Source organism: Melozone crissalis, unplaced genomic scaffold (assembly GCF_028551555.1).
Source record: "Melozone crissalis strain CALT ecotype California unplaced genomic scaffold, PUWL_Pcris_2 ptg000023l_1, whole genome shotgun sequence".
NCBI lineage: Eukaryota > Metazoa > Chordata > Aves > Passeriformes > Passerellidae > Melozone > Melozone crissalis.
Window position 1 is genome coordinate 41,137,428 of NW_026535801.1, and position 17,416 is coordinate 41,154,843.

General features: G+C 49.1%; 2 protein-coding genes across 2 annotated transcripts in view; one reads left to right on the forward strand and one right to left on the reverse strand.

The window, feature by feature from the left end:
• Positions 1–2,263: 2,263 nt before the first annotated feature.
• UPP2 (uridine phosphorylase 2) lies at positions 2,264–8,977 on the forward strand. The gene is made up of 7 exons (XM_054278412.1): positions 2,264–2,289; positions 2,868–2,985; positions 4,014–4,172; positions 6,165–6,279; positions 6,865–7,074; positions 8,303–8,449; positions 8,829–8,977. Exons 1-7 carry the CDS (start codon positions 2,264–2,266, stop codon positions 8,975–8,977), a joined length of 924 nt encoding a protein of 307 aa, XP_054134387.1.
• Positions 8,978–10,076: 1,099 nt separating this feature from the next.
• Positions 10,077–17,416, reverse strand: part of CCDC148 (coiled-coil domain containing 148) — a 36,241-nt gene continuing 28,901 nt past the window's right edge. The window contains exons 11-14 of the mRNA XM_054278064.1: positions 16,743–16,861; positions 13,473–13,590; positions 11,803–11,943; positions 10,077–10,797 (exon numbers count right to left, since the gene is read on the reverse strand). Of these exons, the coding sequence (XP_054134039.1) occupies positions 10,651–10,797; positions 11,803–11,943; positions 13,473–13,590; positions 16,743–16,861 (525 nt within the window). The 3' untranslated portion in view covers positions 10,077–10,650. The remainder of the gene's footprint in view (positions 10,798–11,802; positions 11,944–13,472; positions 13,591–16,742; positions 16,862–17,416) is intronic.

Here is a 17,416-nt window from a genome sequence, read left to right on the forward strand (position 1 = left end):
AGATAGAGCTGTGGCTCCAGGGGACTCTGTCCCTGCTCAGTCAGCAGGAACACCCTCCAAAATCTAGCCCTTTTTGCCAGCACAGGGGAGGTCCCTGCCTGGGACCGAGCACACCAGGGGCAGAGGCTGCAGCAGGGCAGGGCAGGGGCTGTGCTGACCACCAGGCAGGGATGTCCCAGCTGGTTGTGCTGGAACACCATTTCTCATAAGAAAATACTTAAGAATTTGTCCATGTGCTTGGGAAAATTGTTTTATCATGGAATGGTTTGAACCATGCAGGTGTGGACCCTTCCAGATATGCCCAGAAATACTCTGCATGGAAGGGAGGCAGAGAAAGGGGAGACATGGAAGCACTGCCTTTACCAGCCCAGGCAGCACGTGGGAACACTCATGCCCTGCCACAGAGTCACTCAGGTGTCCAGCTGTCTGTCCATCTGTCCACACATCCATCCACCATTCTGCTGAACCCTTTCACCCCTGATGAAAGCCCTGCCCGGCCCTGCTGGAGGTGGGTGCAGGGCCAGGGCCTCGTGTTCCTCCAACCACATAGGACCAGAGAAGGAGGGGAATCCACAGGAAGCCTCAGCCTGATCCCACTCCCCCAGAGCACTACCAGCCACCCCTGGCAAACAGCAGCAAACCTTCTGCTGGTTTCCCAGATCAGGTAACTCTCATTGGACATGACTGGAGGCCCTGCATGGAGCCCACTGCACAATGTGCTGTGTCCCTGAAACCACAGCAATCACACCAAGTGACTCCAGCAGGCAGAAGGTGCCTGCAGCCCCAAGGAAACTTTTTCTGTGCCCCTCACAGAAATCTGGTGCTTTCTGAAAGGGAGAAGAGTCTCCAGATCCTCATTCTTCAGGAGTGCTATGGAGCATCAGTAATAAGTCATTTTTGGCAGGCATATGTGAACAGCATCCAAGGAGGGAGAACTTCATCAGAGCAGAGAAATCCTTCCAGCCTGCCTTGGTATGACTCCAGCAAGCCTGAAATATCCCTGAGAGCTCAGAGCTATCCTGACCCTATCTTGGGCAAGGTACCCAATTTGCATGTTCCCAGGCCACTGGCTTGCAGTGTTGGCTTATTTTTATCCAGGGTTTTGCAATTTAAAGTAAATTTGGGTAGCAAAATGGGCATTTGCTCAGGGAAAGACTTCCTTAGTTACAACAATCTCTGTCCCTCCCCATTAGAAAAGCAGAACCACATCACTGCCGGAATGCAGGGCGCAAGTGAGCCCCACACGATGTGCTTTCACCCAGTAATTACCTATGCCTTCTCTAATTATCAGAGCTTCCATTGACAATTCCCAGAGGCCAACAGCAAATGCCAGGTTCTGCCCCTCCAGCAGCTGCCTGAAATATCTTCCAGGGCAGTGTCTCCTGTCGCTGGGAGAGGAAGCAGGACCAGTATCTCCAGTCTCCTCCTGCCCCTGCAGGAGCATTACACGCTCGTCCCACAGTCCCACAAGCACTCTGGCTGCCCTGGGCTGCCCTGTCCCGGGGAGCTGTGCAAGGCTGTCCCCGGCACACAGAGCACTGCTCTGACAGGGCCGAGACAGGGCTGGGTGGACCATGAGAGCCAACAGTGAGTGCTGTCTGGGCATTGCTGAGAGGGAAATTAGCCCCCCCAGGCCAGCCTGGTGGTCCAGAAGCTGTTCTGAGCAGCGCTGGAGGTCGGCTACAGCCCAAATTCTGGTTTTGTGCACCCCAGACAAATGCAGGGACGTTTTGGATTTGTACCTACTGGGGCCAGAGAATGGCTCAGCTGACAGAAGTGTCCAGGCCAGCAGCAGTGGCCAGGCTGTCAATGTCCTTCAGTCCCCAGGGCCAAGGAAACACAGCCCGAGGTGGGAGCATAGCAACATCCAGCTCGGACGTACCATCTCCCCAGGGTGCACATGTGCAGCCACGTGCCCGGCGCCCTTCCCACCGGCCAGAGGGCACAACATCACCAGAGGGCCAGCAGGTCACTGGCCCCGGCCCCAGGGCCACCAGTCAAGGTTATTGGTGACGCACCAGCCCAAAAAGCCGGTCTGGGGGGAACCGTGCCAGCCCAGGAGGAACCTTGGCATGCAGGAGCAGTGGGGCCTGGCCACTGTTGACCTTGGGAGCTGCACAAAGCACAGGAGGTATTTAAACCCCTGGAGAGCCCCTAGAAACCTCTTCTGACTCTAAACCTCGACAGCTGAGAACACAGGCAGTGTTTTCCTTACCTTTTTACAGGCAGGGTATCGCCTTCAGCTGACTCTGGCGGAGCCGCTATGACCGAAACAACAAGTTATTCGGGGTGAGTAACGGGAACATCTGAATCTGTTTTAATAAGAGAAGAAAAAAGTTCTCTGGGTTTCATTTAGGCCTCATTTATAAGAGTAAACTGCACTGTTAGTTGCTTCCCTTCTCTTACAGCAGGTGGAAAGGGACAGCAAGCTGGCCTCTGGCTGCCTGCAGTGTCTGCACTCACCCTGCCAGGCAGTTATTTGGGACAAGTGTGAAGTCCTGATTTGCTAAGAGCTTAATAAACTTTCACATAGAAAATAGCACAGTATATCACCCCTGGGCATTGCTGGCAAAACCCTATGAAGGAAAGAGCTAAGGTAGCCATTGAAAAAAATCGATAAATACTGAGACATATTTTTTGCCAGATACATAGATATAATAACAGACATGTCAAAGAGGTTACCTGGAGCAGAAAGACAGCTGGTCCAAACTCACACACAGCTGGCTTGCCCCTTGTCCCTGTGGCATCCCTTGTCCAACACCAGGGCTGTGGAACTTCCAGGCTGCCCTGTGCCCCACTTCTGCCTGTCCCCTTCCCTGTGGGCACTGCCTGGTGCCCCAACCGATCTCCTTGTTGTCTCCCTGCAGGAATGGGCTTGTCCTTGTTAAAAACCCACATCTGGACCTGATGGAGGAGGATGTCCTGTACCACTTGGACTTGGGAACGAAGACGCACAACCTGCCAGCAATGTTTGGGGACATAAAGGTAAAGAGCAGGTCCACAAGCGAGGCAGCAGCTCCCCCTGCACAGGCTCTGCAGCTGTGCATCCCATGGTGCTGCCAGCCCATGCTGGGCCCCACTGCTGCCAAAGCTCCCGCGGAGTGGGGTCTGGCTGCTCAGCTAAGGGACTCTGCAGCCAAACCAGCCTGGGCAAGGAGGTTGTCTGTCCTTGTTTGTTTTGGGCAGAAACCACAACAGAAAATTATCTTTTTAAGAACCTGTAGCTCTGTATAACCTGATTAAATATTGGCCCCATGTTGGAGGACAGACAGAAAAGGCATTTGTCCAAAGAATCTTGATCATCATCTGCTGGAGGTAAGGGAAAGAGAATGTCATATCAGTTTTGGCTGAGACCTGCTGTCAAAACTGACTTGTCACAACGGCATCCTCTTTCATTTCAAACCAGAGTCTTTCCCTGGTTGTGTGGGGGAAGAGCCTCGGTGCCCAGGGCTGGAGCAGTCTTGCACAGCACAGCGTGGGCTCCTGTGCCCTGCACCCTGGCAGCAGGATCAGCACTGCCCTGGCAGCTGCACTCTCACCCTCCTCCTACCCTCAGCGAGCACGTTATCCCTTAATATTTAAAATTTGTCCTTTTTACTCCCTGACTTTATGGCCTCTGTGCCATCAGCAGCGCTCACTAATTGCAGTCAGCATTGTTCATAGAATAAATTAACCAATGAGCTCCTCCAACATCTGGTTTGCTTTGCTATCAGTCGTGATACTACCAGCCCAAATTTGTGAAATTATTTTAGATTTCCTTGCCCAGGACTGATACCCAAGTACGTGCAGCTGTATGGCTGCCCAGACCCAGGGTAGCCGCCACCTTGCCAGAGTGAAAACCTGGGTTTCATGACCCCCAGGTGTTCCAATGTCCCTTGACTGATGGTAAGGAAGCGCCATCCCGCTGCTTTCTCTGGGGAGATGTGCGTGGCACAGCCACACGGGCACACTCGGGCTGACCGGGGGTACCTGTCCTAGCCAAGCACCGACTCCTCACCGGTGTTTCCCTGCAGTTCGTGTGCGTGGGCGGCAGCCCCAACAGGATGCGGGCGTTCGCGCAGTTCATGCGGCGGGAGCTGGGGCTGGCGGCTGCCGGCGAGGACGTGGCTGACATCTGCGCGGGCTCGGACCGCTACGCCATGTACCGGGCGGGGCCCGTGCTCTCCATCAGCGTGAGTTGTGTGCGCCATCGGGGCCCGGGGCTGCCGCTGGCACGGGGACGGGGCTGGCCGGCCTCTCCCTCGCATGCCCTCGCCGCCCCCAGACCCACCAGCAGAGCTTTTTCCTCCTTCCACCGTTCAGCCACTGCCACCAGCGCAACCTCAGCCATGGCAAGGCTGCTCCCGTTTGAATAGCGTTCCCCAGCACCTGCACTCTCCATTTGGAAAGGGCCGCAGCAACAACAGACATGCACATGTTCTGCTCAGCTCAGTTTGGGAGGCAAAACCACTTCTCACCACACATAACTATGAAACGCTGCTGGGAGCATTACACTGATACCAGCTCTAAAAGAAAAAGCTGGCCTTATTATTAATTATTCTTTTAGAGCAGGATTTTTGGCACTGAACAAAGGAAAAAGCAAACACAGGCTGTGCTGGGGAGCACTCACACCTAAAAGTTTGGTCCTGACACCATTTCTTCAGGCACAAGATTAGTCTGAAGTGTGATTCACAGCAGATGGAATCACTCACACAACAGAGCTCGTGTTTCCTCCCTCTGAAAAAACCAAACGAATCCCGACCAAGGGAATCAATCTGAGAGGATCCAAGGGGGAGAGCTGTCACAAGATTTGCTGCTCCCCAGCCTGGCAGCAGCAGTGACGGCCAGAAGCAAGCCCTCACTGAGCTCGTGGCCATGCACCAGCTCTGGCCAGTGCAGAAGGGGACCGGGGCAGAGCACATGGCCGCCCTGAGAAGCATCATGCAGAGCTGCTGCCAACATCACATTTCTGCAAGTTGCTTAGAAACACAACTGAGCTCAAACATACAGGGGCAGGAACACAGATTCCAGCTCTGAATATTTACAATGAGAATTAATTTTTTAGGCATCGGCGAATAAGCCAGGCTGATGTTCCAGAATAACAACATGCAAAAAGGTTTCATTTTTAAAACATGATACTAGGCAAACAGAGCATTGCTCTCACAGCAAAGAGAAAGGAGACAAAGCAACATAAAAACAGGCTGTGTACCTTAATCAATGGTGCTTCCATACATGCTTCCTTCAGGTTTTTGAAGATGATAGCAAAACCAAAAAAAATGTGAGGCACTTTCAAGAGGAAAAACCAAACTCCACAGCACCAAACACTTTTTGTACTTAAAAGTAAAGCTAAGAAAAGGATGTTGGTCTAGCAATGGAGCAGAAGACGGATGACCAAGCAACAAGCACTGGGCAGATGCAGCAGAAGCCCCAGCGGCTCCAGGCCTGCAGAACTTCTGCCCGCCCTGGGAGCAGCAGCAGAGATGGCAGTGGGGCAGCACTGTCCGTGGAGGATGGGAACAAGCTGGGGCAGCAGTGGGGAGCTGGTAGCCAGGCAGGGGCTGGGGACAGAAGGGCAGCAGGGCGGGAATGTCAGCCAGGAAGAGGGACAGGGAGCCTGCAAGGCACGCAGCAAACACCTGACCCTGTCCTCAGCGAGGGACGCAAACCCTTCCATTGTCCATTGTGCCCAGCAACGTTGCAGAGATGCTCCAGTGCGGAGTGAGGACAGGCTGGAAGGCACATGGAGAAGTGAAGGCTCAGGTTGTTCTTGCTGTAATTCACCACTCCCAGAGCACAAGCAGGACACAACAAAGCCCGAGTCAGCGCATGGTGTAAGGACAGGCAATGCATGGGGAAGGTCTGGGAGCATTCAGATGTTGGGATGTATTTGTGGACCCTCCTTGAAGGATGGGCACCATCTGTGTGCCCACACAGGGTCCCCAGGGATGAACACCAGCTCTACTAACTTGAAGAACCTTTAAAGCATCGAGGGGAGGAGAAGAGGTTAGACACCTCACCTGGACAGACCAAAAAGACCCCAACATGTCTCTTCCCCCTCAAAAAAATTGCTGTTGGCATCATCAGCAGAAGAGGCCACAGCATAACCCTGAGCTTGCTGCAGTCATGTACCTGTCACCTGCTGCAGCCTCGTGGACTGATGTTTCTCTTTTCTCTCCTTCCAACAGCATGGAATGGGCATCCCTTCCATTTCCATTATGCTTCATGAGCTGATCAAACTGCTGCACCATGCAAAATGCCGGGACGTTACTATTATACGCATCGGTACTTCTGGGGGCTTAGGTAAGCAATTCATGGTCTTTCTTCAGAGCAAAACAGCTATTATTAAAAAGAACTCTCAGCAATAGGTCATGCAGCTCTGAACTTTAGCATTTTTCCAAGTCTCTAAATATCCATCACGGTATTTTGTTTTGGGTCAAACCCAGAGAACTTGTAGCGACTGGTTTGGCAGAGTGCACATCCTCAGAGTGCACAAAGGCCTTGATTCCACTACAGCCATGTGTCACTTTCCAAACAGAAAACATGGATTAGAAGTGACCCAAATGAATCCGTGTCTCCTGGCTGAGGCAGTGGTGCTGCCCATCCCTGCACAAGCTGGTAGGGGCTACAGAATCTCTGCAAGCCAGAAGCAGCTAAACTGTCACTCAGCACATTATCACAATCACTTACCTGGTGCTGATTCTGTACATTTTACTTGTACACCCGTGCTACTTCATGAATTTCAATTATTCTCTGACATCTTTACTCACTGAAAAGAAGAGCCCTGCAAGCACACACAGATCTATTGAGATTTTCCTGTTGTGCTGAGGTTTGGCAGCAGGACACAGGGGTTGTGAGCTCTGCCAAGCTCAGCTTCCATTTGCACAGGGATCGAGGCTGGCTCTGTTGTGATCACCGACACGGCCGTGGACTCCTCCTTCCGGCCACGCTTTGAGCAGGTGGTGCTGGGCGATGTGGTGGTGCGGAGCACCGAGCTGGACAAGGACCTTGCGGAGGAGCTGCTCGCCTGCAGCAGGGACATTCCTGACTTCCCCACGCTCATTGGCCACACCATGTGCACCTACGACTTCTACGAAGGTAAAACCAGCTTCGTCTGTCCCTCCTCACCATACATAATGCCAAGTCTTTCCACTCTTCCATGGACAAAGCTGCACAGGGAACCCAGGCCCCAGAAGGGCTGCAGGCAGAGACCCACGTGGTGCTGGGGGGCCCAGGCAGAGCAGGAGGCACCCTCACAACACACGGTACCGCTGCTTGCACCTTGCTGAGTTTGCCACAAGCTGCTCCCCTGCAGCAAGACTGTCACTACAGAACTACCAAACACTAGGAAAACATTAGGTTGTCTGTGAGATTTCCATAAACAAACTTTGGTTACTCTGGAACCATTTCCTTTGCAAAATTAAATGCTGATTGCAGAGTAGATGAAACATAATAAATGAAGAATTAATAATCTGAGCACTATTTATAAACCTTTAGATCTGCTTGCAGATGCAGCCATCTGTGTATTGCTCAAGTCCATCTTTTATTTAAACAAAAAGCCATTTGAGAGGATTAAAGTAGGAGCAGCAATAAACTGAAGGGCGGCCCAGGCTGGCCAGCCACAGGTAAGCATTTGCCTGCCCCAGGGCCTTCAGACAGTGTGAGAGGAGGAGCTGCATGGGGCACAGGTGTGCTCTGAGCACACAGCAGGACAGCCAGAGCCCCCGCAGGGGTCAGAGGAGAGGGTCGGGACGGCTGCCCTCGCTGAACAGTGTTGGTCCTGCCTGCAGCGGTACCTGGAGCTGCAGTAGGGCAGCACCAGTGCCCTGGCACCAGCTCCCTGACCACACCGGTGCTGCCTGCACCAGGAATGCCTCTGCAAGCAGCTCCAGCTTCCATCCACAGCAGCCCCTGCAGAAAAACTAAACCCACATTAAAGGGGTTTCCTCTCCTCAGCGTTCCCATTCTGCACAGCTTGTTGCACCTCTTCTGCAGCCAGTTGGCATTTTTGGGGTTTAACCTGGTAGACCTTCACAGCAGATATGCAGCAATGGCCTGTCCCCACAGAGCACAGCATTTGCTGGTTCCTCCCACCCGAGGGCTGACTCCACCTTTTATCAATGTTGAAACCTGCGTCATTCTTTCCCCTACACAGAGACACATCTCGCTGGCTTTAACACTGAGGGGAATACGAATTACCCAGCTGCTCACAGGAAAACTTTGTGTGCCTCAGATAGAATGTGGGCACTGCTGGACTTGCCATTTGCAACTGTGCTCTATGACGCCATTCAAGGCCAACAGTGACAGTTCTCTGCTTCCTTTCCAGGTCAGGGAAGATTAGATGGTGCATTATGCTCTTTTTCCAGTGAAAAAAAGTTGGAGTACTTACGGAGGGCTTATGAGGCCGGTGTGAGGAATATTGAGATGGAGTCCAGTGCATTCGCTGCCCTGTGTAGACTGTGTGGCCTCAAAGGTGAGTCTTGTCGCTTCCACCTCCTCCCCACACCCGGACTAAACCCCCTCCAAGGATCCTGTTCTGTGTCAGAGGGCCAAACACATCCTTAATGATTTTATCTAGAAAAGAACACTAAAGCAAATTTCATAGTTCAGTAAAACCCAAGTGCGCATTAGGAGACCTGAGTGCGTGCTGGACAAACCACCAGCTCGCTCCCTTCACGCCCCTCCTGGCCCCGTCCCGGCCGTGCTGCCGCCGCCCCTGAGGGTCTGGGGGCAGCGGAGCCGCGGCTCCCGGCTCCGGGCCTGAGGGCCGGGCACGAGGGGCCGTGAGGGGCCGTGAGGGCCCGGCGGGGCCGAGCCGGGCCGGGAGCTGACCGCGCTCCGTCCCCCCGCAGCCGCCGTCGTGTGCGTGACCCTCCTGGACCGGCTGGAGGGGGACCAGATCCGGGCGTCCCACGAGGTGCTGTGGGAGTACCAGCAGCGGCCGCAGCGCCTGATCGCCGCCTTCATCCGCAAGCGCCTGGGGCTCACCCGCAGGGACTGAGGCGGCGGCGGCAGCACGGGGCCCGGCCCGGCCCACGGAGCCCGCTCCGGAACGGCAGAGCCGCGGGCCCGGGTGCCCGGAGCCCCCGGACACCGCGGTGCGGCCGGGACCGCCCTGACGCCGCCCTGACACCGTCTGCACTGGCAGCAAGCTCAGGCTGTGGAACAGAGCTGCAGACTCCTCACTCCTGCCTCCAGCCGCCCTAAAGGACTGTCCTGCTAGGGTCACTCCTGTCCGCAGCGATCTTCCCGGAAGGAGTAAAGACAAAACGCAACTAAATAACATGAAAATTAATCCGTATTTGTGACCAGCCAAGGGGTCTGCAGAGCTCTCCTGGCATGAGCAGCTGTGTGAAACACCCTTTAACTGCCCTTCATGTTCTCCATGCTCCACTATTTTGTGAACCCCCCCCAAAGAATCCTCCTTCTGGCCTCACTGTTGCACTGAGTCTCTACCCTGAGACATTATAGACGTGAAAACAACCACAAGTCTCAGCCTAAAAATCTGTGCTCACTATTTCAAAACCAATATCTCTTCCCTTTAAACTTTCTTTTTCATTAACATCTTGGTATTTATAAAATACGATAACTATAATCTCAAATTCAGTGGTGCAATTTTTTTTATCTTGTACATCGGCTTTAAAAGGCGAGGGAAAAAAAAATCAACTGCCTAGGTTTGGGATGATGCCTTTCTGGGAATTGTCTCACAGCCAGTTTGTTCCCCACAGCAGAGCACTGCTGGTCTCCCCACAGGAATATCCAGGGAATATCCCCACAGGAATAGCCGGCTGTGAGGAATAGCCGGCTGTATTTTTAAAAGTGTGTTTTAAAAATAATGAGTGACCCCAAAGGAGATACCAAAATAAAAAGCACAAATATTCACAGAATTGTAATTTTAGTACAAGCACACCAAGGCTCAGTCCAGAAGACATCACTGCCCCAGCTCAGGGCAGGCTCTGCAGCATTTCCCCACTAAACTCAGCTGCAACACTGGGATTATGCTGCTTCTGGGCGGACCCTGTGCTCACTCTCAGGAGTATGTCACACCAGAAAATAAAGAAATAAAGATCCCAGCTCTATTTATAATTTATATGAAAAACTAAACTACAATATGAAATTGAATGAATGGTTTGCAGTAAATATGATGCAGCAAGTTGCCTTCTAAATATAGACAAAGGTTTATGTTTCATCTTATCATAATCAAGGCACATTAGAAACATTCATGGCAATGAAGATTTTATAACTAAAAAAATCAAATTCTCAAGAAACCTGGAAAGAAAATTGTGGGATTTATTCATGTAACATAATAAAATCTAAAGTAACTGCTGTGCTAAGCTATTTTGGACTTCTGCTGCCAATTAAATCCCAGTAATTCCTAGTCAAGATGCTGCACATCAGATTGGCCTGGGCTGTGCGCAGGAGTCCTTGAGCACGGTGTCCCCGCTCGCAGCCAGAGGGACACGGGCAATGCCATGAGCAGCACGCAGCCCGGCCTCTCCAGACCCACAGCGGGCAGGTGTAACGTGGTGCTCCCAGCTCACAAGGGCTGCGAGTGCTTGAGAATGGCTGCATGGTCATGAGCAGTTCTAGGACAGCCAAAGGGAATTGACGGTTTGCGTATCGTGGGCCAGACCAGAGCCCTGGTGCTGCTCTGCCCCTCTCGTGAGACGTGCTCTACATTTTAAAAGCTGTAGATTCCGTGTCTCTTCTTGGAAGCTTCGGTGGTGGAAGCTTTGACAAAACCTCTCTCGCATAAAGTGTTTTATGCAGTCCAGCTTCTCGGAGAGCGAGCTCGACACGGAGCCTGGGGTCAGAAATGACCTGTTAAAAAAACCACAGCAATGATCAATAGAAGCCAAAAAGCTCCCTGAGGAGCTGCTGCCTTTCCCCGTGTTCTCCATGCACACAGCCCCAAGTGCAGCACAGACTCCAATCTCCTCCTGGCTGTTCCTGCAGAACCCAAGTGCTTTAAATGCCTTTATGATTTTTCTCACAGTGTCACCTTGTGCTTACATGGCAGTGCCACTTCCATTTGTCAGAACAGCAATTAATCTGAGGGAAATTACTTCTGGAATTTGTCAGAAGTTTGTCTGACAAAATCTGTAAGCCTCTTTCCAATTCCTGTTGCATGGTGTTCAGTGGGACTGCACTGGAAGTACAAGGAAAAGCGACACATTGGTTCCAGTTCCAGCATCACCTCCCCAGTGCCCAGAGCTGCTGACACCAGCGCTGGGAACATCATCCACAGCCCCTGCAGCACAGGAAGGAGCACGGGGATGTGCTGGGTGGGCATCACATACTGCAGCCCAAGCAGCACCAAACCTGTCTGGAGTTGAAACAGAGACAGCATGCTGAGAATTAACACATAGGATCCAAATATACATGTTCAAAGCATCTTTAAGTTTTGTCAGAACCTTGTACATGGGTCAGATTTGGGGAATTTTAATAACCAAGCAAAACCCACATCTTTCCATTACCAAACTGAAAAGCTTTAAAATGTCTTAAAATGGGCAGTGCTGGATAACTGTAGCTGTAGACAATGTTGAATTTCATCTTATTCAGTGTCAAAAGAGAGCTTTTACACCACAGAATTGTACCATAGCTCTTCTCTTTTCATAAATAATTTTGAAATTCCAGAGTGGGAATAATTGCAAATACATCAACTGAGCAGATAGGGAACAGCGAGGGAATTTAAAGATATCAGGATGTTCCTTGAGTTCATTTGAAATTGAGGGAGCAGCCTCCTCAGCAACCTGAGTGCCCTGAAACACGAGTACAGCCAGTTCAGTTCCCGATCATTGACCCAGCACGACTGCAGCCCCTTACCTGCTCCTCGCTGTAGGTGTGCAGCCTGAACAGGGGCTGCTGCAGCTCAACCTCCTCGTTGGCTCCAATGCCCATCCGGGCTTTTGACGCCACCGTGTCAGCCACTGCTCTGGCAGGATCTAATTCTGCAACAACGGCAACCTAAGGACACGGCATGAAAGTCACAATGACTCTGTCGGTGTGGAGCTAAGGCGAGAGCAGGTCACTGTCAGGAGCACACCCTCTGAGAGCACCATCAGTCACTGTCTCTGCAGTGACCCTGCAACAGCGGCACAGAGCAAGGGTGTGCGAGGGAGAAGCGCAATTCAATTTCAATTTCATATTGCAGATTCGTTTTTCAGTATAAATTATAAATTTATACTGACGCCCTGAGCTCTCCAACAGACACTGGCACGAGCTCCACTGTCCAACCCGGTCTCTACAAGGATCCAGCAGCCTCAAAATTCTGCAATACCCACAATTCCAGACTTTCTTCTCTTTCTTTCGATGCGAACAAAGGTGTTCAGGGTGATAAGTCACAATTTTACAGAGTCATGGGCAGCAGCATTGAGTTATATTCTCCAAATAATACAACTCTGTTTTTTTCTGAAGTGCATCTGCTTTAACTGTGTAATTTCCTGTGGCTAGATCAATATCAAAGACTCCCAGACACTGTATTGTGCCAGAGTTAATATTTTTCATTGCTTACTTTCTTTGTGTTAAAATATTCAGATACAGGCTAATACTACTTTGGAAATACAGAAAGATGTGTGAGCAAAATATCTTAAGTCAGAAGTCCATATGAAGAATGGCTAAAACCAGAAAAAAATACTTTAAATTGTGTAGGATAATTTTTTCGTCCATCTCTCTAATAAAATATCACCTCTGTATTAACAGGCTGCCCAAATCTAGAAGCCAAATGACTTTAGTAAAGATCTTTCCCCCCCTCCCCATACAAACATTGTACATACTTTATGAAGCAGCATTTCATTAGTGTGAAACAAAGAATAGATGTTGATCAGAGAAGTATAATGAAGTGGGAACATCAACATCCGGGCAAAGGCCCCTCTAGAAGCATTTTCTACTCTGGGAGGAGAATTGATTTAGTGGGAAGAGCTCAACAGATCATGACTACCAACCAGCCTCTTTGGAGGAAAAAACAAGGAGATTACACACAAAAATGTAAATTAAGACAAAATTACTCTTTCAAAAGTCAGCAGTATAAAAAAAACCCTAGCACTACTTCTACTACGATATTAGAAGCATTAGTAAGCCTTTTATGGGTGTCTTTTTAAAAGTAATGTGCAAAAGTTTCAGAGACTCAAATATCTCTGAAGAAAAGTCATCCAAGGTGTGCAAGTTTCCAGAATTTAAAAAGAATATAAATTACTCATAAATCTTGCCTTAGACTCAAGGCAGACTTAAGGTTATTAAAACAAACAAAACCCAGAAAAAATCACAGAAGAAAAATCACATCCAACCTGTAAAAAACGGTCTCTATCTCCTCTCAGATATCAGCAGCTCCTACGGTACAGTTTAATGTCATAACGTTCCTGTTGTCAGAGCTACAAAGGACGCAGGATTTATAAGAGGGGAGAATTGCTGTCGGTGAGCCCCAAGTGCCTTTTACCTCGCTCCCTTATCTGCTTGTGAGAGACTGTTCTGTTATCCCTGCACCGGGGCCTGCCCACCTGCTGCCGGAGCGCTTCCAGGCGCCGCTCCTTGCGCTGCCGCTGCCGGGCCTGGAGCAGGGCCTGCTCCTTCCTGTGCAGCAGCCGCCTCTGCAGCAGGGCCCGTCGGAACCGCACCCTGCGGGCACAGGGAAACGCTGCCAGGGGCACCGCCGCCTTCCGCGCTGCCCTGCAGCTCCAGCCGGCCTGCCGCAGCTGCTGCGGACACGCCTGGCGAGGCCGCGCTGCCCATCGCAGCGCCTCAGAAACACAAGGGTGCTTTTCACTCCAGTGCGTCCTTTGTCGGAGTTCTTTGGTTTGGGTTCTTTGGGCAAGGGGAGTCTGGGGGGTTGCGCTTTTTCATTTGTTTCTCGGTGGGTTTTGGCTGGTCAGTTGTTCTTTTAAACAACTTGGCTAACCTTTCAGATTCCATGTCTAGACCGCAGATTTTCTCTAGCATGCTTTATATAGCCCTGGTACTCTTTTTTCTCCCCCATTTTCTTTGCCAAGAAGAAATGTTCTCTCACATCTGTGTATGGCAGAAGAAATCTTTCCTATAACCCTTTCCATTAAAAGAAACACCTCACTCCCAGTCTTGTCCCTGGAGAAAGGAAAAAATACTTGAGACTTGCACCCTTCTTTCAAAGGAAAAAGCTGAAGGTTCACATCAGTAACTCCAGAACTTTACCCACAGCACTACTGTGCTGCTCCAACCTTCACTGCAGGCATTTTTAGACTATTGTGCAGAGTCTGTTCCTCATGTGAGCTATAGATATTTGTTGGGATGTCACTTTTAGTCCTTCTGCAGGAGGTGCCAATGCCATGTTTTGAATTTGGAGAATTACCCTCCTTTTGCCCTTCAAATTTGAACTTGCCTTTAGAGAAATTGAGACAAGACAGCTGCTTCAACTACAATAAAACATGTATTGTTATTTTTTAGTCTCCAAATTTTAGTAAGCTCAAAGGAGTATAAAACTTGTACTATAAACTGCAACAATCAGAACTAAACCTATAGTTCTGCTGGTGGCTAGTGAAGACCTCTGTGTCAATAACCCAATCACAATTAGCAGGACAAACAGATTTATCCCAAGAGTGTGGTACAAGGCTGCCTGAGGGTACCCCAGAGAGGTTTCCAGTTTCTCACAGTGTCCAGTGTAGTTTAGGCAGAGAAATGCCACATCAGCAGTGCTCAGTGGTCATTCTGTGCCAGGGAAAAAGCCTAATCTGCTTTTTATATGGAGAACATTTAATAAAAAGCAGAACATTTAATAAAAAGCATTTTTTTTGAAAAATGACAAAAATTATACTGAAATTCTCTCACTCTGCTTGAGCTGACTATTGTGATACATGTTTTAAAATACTCCAGAGTTATCAAACATAAAATTCAATACTCTGGAAGCTTCTGCGCCAAGCCAGGAAGGAAGACTGGGGAGCACTTGGCCAGGCCTAAGGTCAAACACTGTGTGTGCCCCTGGCAGGTTTCCTGCCCAGGGGAATACAAAGCAGTGCTAAACTGAAGCATCCTGGGGCCTTTCTGTGCCCCGTTTGAACCAGTGCGGGTGATCCCGACTGACTGCAGCCAGGGAGCAGCCAGGGAGCAGGGCAGAGCCGGGCACTGTGAGGCTCCTGGTCCGAGGCTGTGCTGCCATCCTCCACAGGCTGAGAGAGCACAGCCAGCAGTACCAGAGATGGAGTTCATTGCCAGCAGGCAACGGCACAGCAATGAAATCCACACCAGGGAAGGCAGACACCTTGGAAATACATCCTCAACTGTGCATCGTGTTCCTACGTTGGAACATCCTTCCAATTCTTATACTTGGCTTTTATACTTGGTCTGAAACCAAGCGCCTTTCATCCCTTACTTTGACCTGGTCAGAGCCCAGGCTATTGCAATTACAAACTAAGAGCTGAATAAACAGAAAACCGTAGTGACTCTGTGATAATAGGTTTCTTTTTCATAAACAAACCAAATTAGTTAATTTTAAATTAATTTAGTTTGATTAAAAGCAATTCAGGATAATAGCAGAGTTTTAAAAAATATTTTATTGTATTAGAAACTCTCTGTGCTATCCAGGCCATCTCCTGTACTTGGAGTAGTCAGTCAGCCCATTTTTTCCTTTTCCAAAGGACCCTGAAAATGCGTTGGATCAGAACTGCGCTAGCAGCCCGTGCCATGTTTGATGAGTGTTGTGCAAAGACTCAGACCCAGTTTCTGTGCTCTGGCGGGTGGCACATGCCAGCACACCGTCAGTTTTGCAGTGCTGCACGGGACATGACAATGCCACATGGGCACCTGAGCTGGCACAGTGAAATGTCTCACTTTGTACAGCAGGTCAGCTCTGAGTGACAGAATGCACAACATTTACTGACTTCTCATTCACAGTAGCCTGAAGGGGTGATTATTTCCTCCCAGTAATTCAAATACATGTGTTCCTTCTCCTGTGAGCTAAAACCAGTGCAGGCATGTTTAAGGAAAGGTACAGATATATTTGTAGCATAAGGACACAGACATTTAAATTAAATTGTAGAAAGGTGTCCTAACAAAGTAATACTCAAGTATTGTTTCCCACAGAATCCTTACAACCAAATTTAATATTCTAATGCCAGTGGCACTTTAATCCTATTTTAATTGCACTTCTGGTCCACACAACTTGGTGGCTTCCTCTATGTAAAAAGAGTCAGCCTATGCTTTTATAAGAGCAGTTATAACCAGACTACACGAAGGAGTTTTTATGTTGCTCTGACAGAGGGATTCCTCTGTGAAATCCAGTATTTCTTCAACAGGCTGTGAAAGGTCACATTGTGCAACAAAGACTTGGCAATTCAAGCCTGAGCTGGCTCAAGTCCTAAATCCCATCAAACAGGTGAAGAGCATCTACAACCAGATGAGCAATTTAGGACTCCCTAAGATAACAATAAATATCTTTGAGTTTGTTAATATGTTCCTTGCATTTGCCCCTCTAACAAACCAAACCTGATTATAAATCATTATTCAAAGTGAAATATAGAAGGTCTTATTACTCAGCTACATTTCATGACAGTTTAGTGCTTACAATGGTCTGAAATTTTGATGGATGTTAATTAATTAATTCAAACTGAAACAAATTGCATCTAGGATACAGTCACCTAGGATGCAACCTTACTAGATGGTTTGAAGCATTTGCCAAACAGGAAGGAAAAAAATATATTATCCTCAATTTATTCTAAAAATGAAAGTCAGGAGATCAAAGCAAATTAGATTATAAAAAGATCCTATTGATACTAAAGGTATTTACATTTAATTTCTTTTACCTTTCTCTGTCTTTGGCTGCTTGTTCAGCCATTAATTTTCTCAATTCCTCCAGTTGTTGTAGATCTCTCTCCTCCTGTTCTTGCCACTTGAGCTCTTTCTCAGCCCAGTATTTTTTCAGCTAGAGTTTGACAAAATACAGCAAACAAAATAACACTCATTCCAAAGCCCAGACAGTGAGAACAAAGCAAGAGAAGCATTAAGTTAGAGATTCCAATTTTGATCCTTTTAGAATAAAATTTCTATTTTAGAGCACTACAAGATAACAGAATACTTACTAGGAGAGCAGTAGGGTGTGGAGCTCCCACAACAAAAGAAGTAAAATCAAACTCTGAACACTAATTTGAATATATTTTGCCACCACAATTTGAAGACCACCACTTCCATCCTGCTTGCATTCCCCAGAAAAGCAGCTGCAGTATAAGGTTATCAGCCTTTTTAAGGATCTAGGATGTAAAATACTCCAATGAAGCATATGACTGCTGACCCCAAACAGCTGCTATTCCATCTGTGCATAGGCAGAGGGCTGCTCTCTCTAGACGTTACACATAGCTAGAGAAAAGTTTGCACAACCAGAATATTTACAGATAAAATGACTATCGGTGGTGGTTGGGTCAGCACTGGCTCCCTAAAGCTCTTCCTTCCATGTGTACAAAGGCAAATACACAGAACGAGC